Here is an 8,432-nt window from a genome sequence, read left to right as displayed (position 1 = left end):
GGTTAACACAGTCTTCGCTTTAGAATTTTTTTGCTTCTTTAGCTCAGCATATTCAACAGAAGACATAGAACTCTATCATAAAATATATTACTCTAACATAAAAAAATACAAATTAAAGTTCATTGATGTTGAGGCACATTTGTCCATAAAGTATCCATAGAACATGTTAAGGAGGAAGTTCGGAAACAAAGAATGTCCATAGAACATGTTAGAACAGAACTTATGATTGCTGATCCATCGACTAAAGGATTGCAACCAAAGACATTTAAGAAACATGTACATAGAATGGGTCTTGGTTCTTCTGAATGATGCTAACATTCTGAGCTCACTATGTTTATTTATGTGTTTTCTGAACATTGATAGTTTGTTGTTTTTGGTTAAAGTAATATTATTTTATGAGTTATAACATAATGATCTAGAAACCTTATGGGACTGGTATAAAATTTTGTGTTATTTATGTAGCTTGTGTAGTAAGATGCTAATGGTTGTAGAAGGAAGGAAATGTGTTTTATATTAAATGCATGACTACCATAACTCACACAAAATATTTTATCATATTAAAGCAATTATGTAATATGTGAAAATATAATTACACTTAGGCCAAGTGGGAGAATGTTAGAAGTTTATTGTAATTTAAACTTCTGTTATGGCCTAATTGTAATTATTTATAAATTATTAATGACTTAATCTCATCCGTTAATGCTAATGTTTGATAGACGCATTAGATTTAAAGGTAATAATACATATAAAGATGGTCCTCTCTCCGCCTCTATATGTAACACCCTACCACACAAAGTCTTATGTTAAAGTCATAAAATAGAGGTGACGAGGTATTACGACCTCTAAAAATAAAATTTAGTATATATAGTAGTGTAAAGAATGTTTATAACTAGGAGCCTTTGTAAAAAGGGTAAATCAAAATCGTTAAATCAAAAATCGTGAGTGTTGTGCTTTTTGATTTAACGGTATGGATGGCATACTTTCAATATATAGATTCTATTAAAAGCTGATCTATTCAGTGTTCCAACAGATGTGGAAGCTAAATCCAAATGGGACCATGGTAAATAGTTACTCCGGTCTGTGTGCAATAGCAGAATTTGCCAAAGGTAAAACTGTAAAATTATAAACATTTCTCAATTGGATACCACTTTTATAAGTCTTTACGGTGCCTCTTTGTTATTCATAATCCAACTTGGTCGTTCATGCAGATGGTATTAGTCCTGGTGGGATTCGCTCTTGGATTGCAAAAGGAAGAAGAGGTGAATTGCCAACCAACACTTTAGATGAATCTCAATAATCAATATATCATTCAAGCATTTAATAGAGTCTTAATTCCTTACTTTATATACGTGTTTAGGTGAACTGTATGTTGCTTTCTTCAATTTAAGTGAACAAAAGGCAGTGATAAGTACAAAGACATCGTCTCTGGCTGAAGTATCTTTTTCTGATGAATTGAACCAATTGAGAACCTGATTTGCAGAGAGCAATGCAAGGATTTACTAGAAGATTGTGGGATTGATGAAGAGTGAGGGTCTCTTGGCCGGAATCGGTCTATCACGTAAGTTTTCCAACTTCTCACTACGTTTATTGGGTTGTAACTATTAGAAGAAGACTTATTTTTATTGATTATATCACATAACCACATCCTCCATTTGCATATACACAACTACTTGTTTAAATTAAAGTAATTGAGCTTCGATCACTAATTTAATTTCTTATTTTGAGGTACCGAGGACAGCAAGTGTCAGAAACTCTGAATTGACAAAATATAACGCAGTTGACTATACATTATAATAAAGAGAGCAACTTATTAAGGGGCTGAGGGTGACTTGCTTTATCACTATATATAATTTCTTAATTAATTCTTGGATGCTCTTTGTTATGGATATCAACAATAGAAAAGACACAAAATATAACAGTTAAAACATCATGCTTATTTTTCTCATTTCTGTTTGTCATTGTGGTGTGTCAACCTTTTTAAATCCTAGCAGAATTGAATTACTTATTTGGAACTCAGATTCTATGCCCTTGTAAGAATTGCAATAATTTTCAGTCTTTTTCTGGTGTCTTTCCTCTTGTTTTCTTGATAATCTCCAATTACAAATTATAAAATTGCAGGAATGATACATAGGACGGATCAATGACGGCATGAGTTTGATTCACAAACATTTAGTAATAATGCACTTTATGTTTTTGTTATTTTGCTTCTTAGAAATTGGACTTCCAGTTTAGTGTTAAAGTTCAATTTCTATTTGAAGTGATAAAGCTGTTACTTGAATTGGGTAGTAATATACTATGAAGTGATTGCCACTTTGTTGTTGTCGTTGTGGAGGAACATGAATGTTCTAGTATACTTAATCGTTGAGGGTGTAAGAAATTAGCTTGTTAATGATTTGCTTTCTGTAGAGCACTAGTGCTAACTATATGGCAGAATAATAGTGTGTATAGTCCATTTTCTTATATCTTTCTTGTGTACTGTTTGTGAAGGTTTTTCAAACTATTTTATTTCTAGGAGTGATTTTTTTGGGCTGTGCTTAAAATCGAAATTCCATTTCAGGCCCACAAGCTAGCAGCGCGACGACAGCTCAAGTGGAGGAGTAAGAGGAGGTTGAAATTGCAAAAGGATACACTATCTCAGTTGCAGACACATTTAGCATTTCTTATGTTGGAGACACATTCAATGGCTTGGAGGATCGTGATGGTAAGTTGGAGACTATATAAGAGTGCAAGAAATCGTATTATTTTTTGCCAAAATAAAAATTCATACTTTGATTATATCTCAACTCGTCTGTTTCTTATGTTGGATAATACTCTGGAGAATGTCGAGACGTTAGATGATGCACAGGCTAAGTTTGATTATATCCTTGATTCTCCTTCTATTGATGTAGCTTTTGAGAAGATCAAAAGCCTTGTGAAGGCAAAGGACCTTGATTCCTCGTTGATATTGTTGATCAATGGTGCTTCGGCTAAAGCAAAAGAATCAATGCTGCCAGCTTCAAAGCATGAACCAGATGGCAGAGTAATCTTGGTTGAATTCGAAACACTTCGGTTGTTGAATACATATGTTCCAAATAATGGGTGGAAAAAGGAACCAAACTCATTTCAAAGGAGAAGAAAATGGGACAAAAGGATTCTAGAATTTGTTACACAAAATTCAGACAAGGCTTTCATATGGTGTGTGGATCTAAATGTGAGATTAATAAATTCCAATCTCTTTGTTTGGTGGCATACTTTTCATTATTGTCTTTGTAGCTATGAAAACAAGTTCAGCTCATTAATAATTTTCAATTAAAGCACAAGTTTTCTTATTAGTTTTGAATGATTGATAAAAGCACAAGTTGAAAATGTTTGTTGGATAATATAGTTCCGCAGGGAGGTTGATGCGAGGAAGCTTGATATGAATGAGAGACAACAGATCGTTGACAAGATCTTTAAGGTTGCTGAAGAAGATAACGAGAAGTATTTGATCAAGTTCAGAAACAGACTTGAAAAGTTAGTTCTACCACTTAATTAATTCATCCTTTTAATTATTTTTTTAATTTTTATAAATATTAGCTCATTTGTATTTAAGGATATATTTTATAAATTATGAAAATGAAATCTTTTGTACATCGGTAAGTTCATTAGATAGGACAGAAAAGAGAACTTCTTTGAGGTCCCTTCACTCTTTTATGTGCTTAGAGCATTGAATGCATTGATTTAAATCCTATTACGTGTTACACATTACATATACACTTCATTTTCTAAGTTCTTAATCTTTTTATCAGGTCAGCTAATGCATATGTGGAGGGTTAAATGAAGCCATTCCTCTTACTGAATCATCCCGATCCTGTGTTCAATTGCGAACAAGTCAATAGTACTCATTCAATGGTATGTGAAGCTCTTGGTTTATAGATTTGCTGCTTTCAGTTGTAGCTTCTAAATAACTATTTCTGCTCTGATTTCAGGCACATGCTCCTTTTCCTTACAGCGAACCATTTTTCGGTGGTTCATTAGTTGCTTATGGACTGCAGGCTGTTGTAAGTTCTGTCAAGAACATCTTGTTTATTCATGCTATCTACTTTTTTATGCCTGCTATTGTTGATAGAAATTGTTCTAAAAATATTGTTGCTATTGTTAAAGTTGCAAGTATGAGGGCATATAAAAGTAGTCATACATTGGCGTCTTCTCATCTTGTGTTCTCTCACTTGTTCTTCTTCGAAGTCTTCCAGTGCTTAAAATGCTTAAACTAGTTCAATCAGAAGAAATCAATAATATTAAATATTAAATATTAACTAACATATTACATTTCTCATTTGTGTGGAGGATCTGGAACTAACATTGATACTTGATTCGGTTATTTGAAGCAATATCTTGACTTCTTTTGTCTTCAACTCTTTTTGTTTTCAGCTTGGGCCACGAGATGGAATTATTCAGTGTTTCATCAAAAGAGATAAATCTAATTCAACATATCACATATTCCTTTGTCTCAGCCCTGGTAAAATTTCTTTCCATTTGTTGTACACGTGGACTACATATTGCTTGCGTTTATGTCTTTTTTGTGATCAGATGCTTCTAGTGTGACTATGTAAATTTTGACTTCAGTTCAAATAGTTCAGGCTGTTGAAGCTTCTGATTTTGACTTCAGACTTCTGATTTTGTATATGTTTGCATTGATACATGATCTATATGCTTACAATATGAAATTATAAATTACTAGTAAGAGAGTTCTGGACATGGTTGATCAAGGTCAAAATTTCCATCCTTTTTTTTCTTTGTTTAAATCGGCATTTACTTAGTGTTCTGAGTATGAAACTCGAATAGTTTCATAATTTTAGTTCCCATATGTTATTTGTTTCCCTTCCCCATTAGGAGTCTAGGATCTTATTATCTGATAATTGTTTACTTGGGAGCACACTTATCCAAGTTTCTTTGCCACTTAAATAAACATTATAAATTTTTGGATGTTGATCAGGTGACATAAGTTTAGGTATCTGCACTACTTGGGGTTGAAAACTATTACATATTTATATATTTGAAAATGTTTTTCATTCTATTAAATTATAATTTCTAATGTCAGTTTCTCCAGTGTTTGCATATCTTCATATCTTCTTATTTCTCGCTTTATCTGTGAATATAATTATGTGAATATAATAATTATTTTTTTAATTATGTTTTCAAATTATATTTTTATTGTAGGAATTGGATCAAGAAAGTGAGATTCTATCGCCAAAAGAGTTAGAAAGTAGGTCTTCTAGAGTGAGCAATAGAGTAGCGTGAAATATGATGGAGATGTTATGTATTAAGAGTTACATGTTAAGACATTTATAGTTAAAAAATTATGCTATATTTGATACTATGTATAAGAGTTATTACTTTTAATTTTCAATACTAAAATTATATATTTTGTTTAATACTTTGTTTATGAGTAATATATTACTTTGTTTATAAGTTATATAATGTTTTTGTTATTTTAAAATTTTAATAAAAAATTTATTCGTTTAACGTGATAAAAAAATGTCATTTTTATCCGGTAAAAACGGTGGCTTGTAATTGCCATTTTAAATAATATGAAATGCCATTTTAACATGGTAAAAACGGCAGTTTTAAATGTCGTTTTAACCAATAAAAATGCTACTATTAGGGTAAAAATGGCGGTTTAAAATGCCGTTTTAACCAACTAAAAATGTTGTTTTAATTCGGTAAAAATGACGGTTTTAAACGCCATTTTAACCAACCAAAAGTGTCACTCTACCAAGATAAAAATGGCGGTTCATAAACGCCATTTTAACCAACAAAAAATGCCATTTTACCCTGGAAGTAACGGCGGTTTGAACCGCCGTTTTAACCCAACTCAAAAACCGCCGTTTTAACCAGGTAATTGTGGCGGTTTTTCAAAAACCGCCGTAATAACCAAATGGCGCTTCAAATTATGGCGGTTTTTCTTGAGCGCCATTCAAGGTAATAATGGCGGCTCAAACCGCCGTAATAACCCTAAAAAACCGCCGTAATTACCAAGATTTTTTGTAGTGACGTCTTTAGATAAACAATTTCTCAACATTTAAGACTGAAGAAGACAGGATAACTAACACATGTTCTATTTTCTTGTCTCTTGTCAATGCTTTCTAAATCGTCCAGAGATGTTTGACCTACTAAATAATTATTGATGTTGAATATAATGACCTTGGTATAACTCTTACTCCTTATGAGCTCGTGCTTTTAAGAAGCTTGATAATAACTTTGTAAATGCTGCTGAGTAGCTTTTATTAAATAGCAACAACCAGCAAACCACCCAATTAATTGTTTGACAACTTTTGACACTGGAATGTTTCAGGGATTATGACATATGATGGCCTTGAGAATTGCGATGCTCGCCCAGCTATTGTTACCTTCAACAGAAATTGTTAGAGTCACGATGCTCGCCCAGCTATATTCATGACATGATGAGCACGCTAACTAAAAACAACTCCATTGAGAAGCTTGCGGAGATTGATGAGATTGTATAGCTTTTTTTAGGAAAATATTTTTGTTCTTTCGAATTCAAAATGTTGATGATTTAAATTATTTTCTATACTGTTATTTGTTCCATGAATTTGTGGATTCTGCATGCACGCGTTGCACAGGCTTTTTTTAGGAAGTAATCACTTTCTGCATGTACGGATGGTTTACAAATTTATTGGAAATGGCTATAATTTAGTTGACTCTACTTGTACATGCTCACTTAGGTTGTATGTTATATGTCAATCACAATTGATTCAATTATCTAAAGATGGTGAATCTGAACCCTTTTTTTCTTTCCAATTTGTAGATGTTTCTGTTCATATCAAAAGGATGTTTGATTTGTTATGTATGCGGGTGATTCTTTATTGAGTTTGGAGATGTTACATTTTCCTTTTTTTTTAATTCTATTCGGCATATTTCTTTGAATAGGTACTTGATTATTTTTTCACAGATCTAAGTGGATATTACTTCTGTTAAGTATCAGGATGCTCCTTTTGTATACTAATTAGATGTTACTTTATATGTTTTTCAAGTTTTCTTGTGTTGTAGTTGTGGATGTCTATATTTCTTTTAGAATTGCATGACCTCTTTTTTTAGAATTCTACTCGGCATGTTTCTCCGTGTAGGTACCTGATTGTTTTTGCAAAGATCTAAATAGATGTTACTTCTGTTAAGCATTAGGATGTTCCTTTTTTCTTACTAAATGCATGTTACTTTATACATTTTTCGAGTTTTCTTGTGTTGCAGTTGTGAATGACTGTATTTCTTTAAGAATTGCATGGCCCTTTTTTTAAGTCCTACTTGGCATGTTTTTTCGTGTAGGTACATGATTGTTTTTGCAAATATCTAAGTGGATATTACTTCTGTCAAGCATTAGGATGCTTTTTTTTCATACTAAATGGATGTTATTTTAACAGAAGCCATGTGAATATCAAATTAAAAAAGCTTATCTTACATAAGTGAAAAACAAAACCAAAACACAGAACATCACATGCATCTTAGTCAATAATGATTTTTTCTAATAGAATGATTAATAATGATAATTTGTATAAATTAATTGGAATTTAACTAACAATAATCACACAGTTTTTTGGCATCATTGATTCTTCTATTCTGATGATAGAATCAAAATTGTTCACAATTAGTAGTTACTTCTTGTTAGTTCTTAAACATAAAATGGAAAGAAACTATCTAATTTGACCTATTCCTAATCACTAGCATAATGTGACTTTAAAACTCAATTTTGTTACAATATTTTGTTAAAAATCAAAGAACAATGAAGAACATTGTTAAACTACTATACACTCTTTTCTAAATCTTAAGACATGCTTATAATCCAATCATTAGTAATAAGAATAAAAATTTTGTTGCTGCTATGTATATAATTCAATGTTTACACATGTAACAAATGATAAGAAATACTATCTTTTTGCCAAAGAGACTTAACAGAAGTGTTTAGACTTCTAGTTATTATTTGTCATTCTTACAAAAATAATCAAATGAATAAAAGAATGAATTGCATTTTGTACACTCCTACTTACTACATCTCTCAACTAATTCTATATTCTATATTCAATTTCAATCTTTGATTTTGACTGTACCAACAAAGATATATACAAAAAGAAAACAAACTAAAGGGGACAAATTGCAAGTTGCAACCATGATGATGAATTGTAATTTTTCAAGTTGATAATCAATTTTGACTCATTTAGTTTCAAAAATCTCAGACCCCCTTTCTAATTTCTTGTTCTTTCACACCTTTGCGGTTCCAAAAGCAAGTGATGCCTACAATTTTTACAATCTACAACTGAATTTGTCTTTAAACCAATATATTTAAAGCCTTCTTCATCCAAGGATATGTTTCTTTTACTTCTGCCACAACCATCCATCTTCTTTTCCTAAAATTTATCTCTAGTCAATTATCTAAATTACTTGCTAACAAGCATAGAAAA

At 31.6% G+C, this 8,432-nt stretch overlaps 1 protein-coding gene across 3 annotated transcripts; it reads left to right on the top strand.

Annotated features, from left to right (window-relative positions):
- Nucleotides 1-1,136: 1,136 nt before the first annotated feature.
- On the top strand, nucleotides 1,137-5,389 carry LOC112769762 (tubby-like F-box protein 5). Of its 3 annotated transcripts, none has more exons than XM_072229507.1 (9): nucleotides 1,137-1,259; nucleotides 1,481-1,558; nucleotides 2,558-2,701; nucleotides 2,889-3,190; nucleotides 3,365-3,492; nucleotides 3,768-3,870; nucleotides 3,948-4,019; nucleotides 4,390-4,477; nucleotides 5,179-5,389. In XM_072229507.1, the coding sequence occupies exons 6-9, from the start codon at nucleotides 3,796-3,798 to the stop codon at nucleotides 5,196-5,198; spliced, it is 255 nt and encodes an 84-aa protein (XP_072085608.1). In that variant the 5' UTR covers nucleotides 1,137-1,259; nucleotides 1,481-1,558; nucleotides 2,558-2,701; nucleotides 2,889-3,190; nucleotides 3,365-3,492; nucleotides 3,768-3,795; the 3' UTR covers nucleotides 5,199-5,389. The 3 variants fall into 3 exon arrangements, 2 of the variants coding, with proteins under 2 accessions (XP_072085608.1, XP_072085607.1); XM_072229506.1 differs by having other exon boundaries at nucleotides 1,176-1,259; nucleotides 1,358-1,558; XR_003186551.2 differs by having other exon boundaries at nucleotides 1,189-1,259; nucleotides 1,358-1,558.
- The last annotated feature ends 3,043 nt before the right edge of the window (nucleotides 5,390-8,432 follow it).

The sequence above is a fragment of the Arachis hypogaea genome, chromosome 3 (assembly GCF_003086295.3).
Source record: "Arachis hypogaea cultivar Tifrunner chromosome 3, arahy.Tifrunner.gnm2.J5K5, whole genome shotgun sequence".
Lineage (NCBI taxonomy): Eukaryota > Viridiplantae > Streptophyta > Magnoliopsida > Fabales > Fabaceae > Arachis > Arachis hypogaea.
Note: the sequence above shows the minus strand (reverse complement) of the source record. Positions and strands in the feature narration are given on the sequence as shown.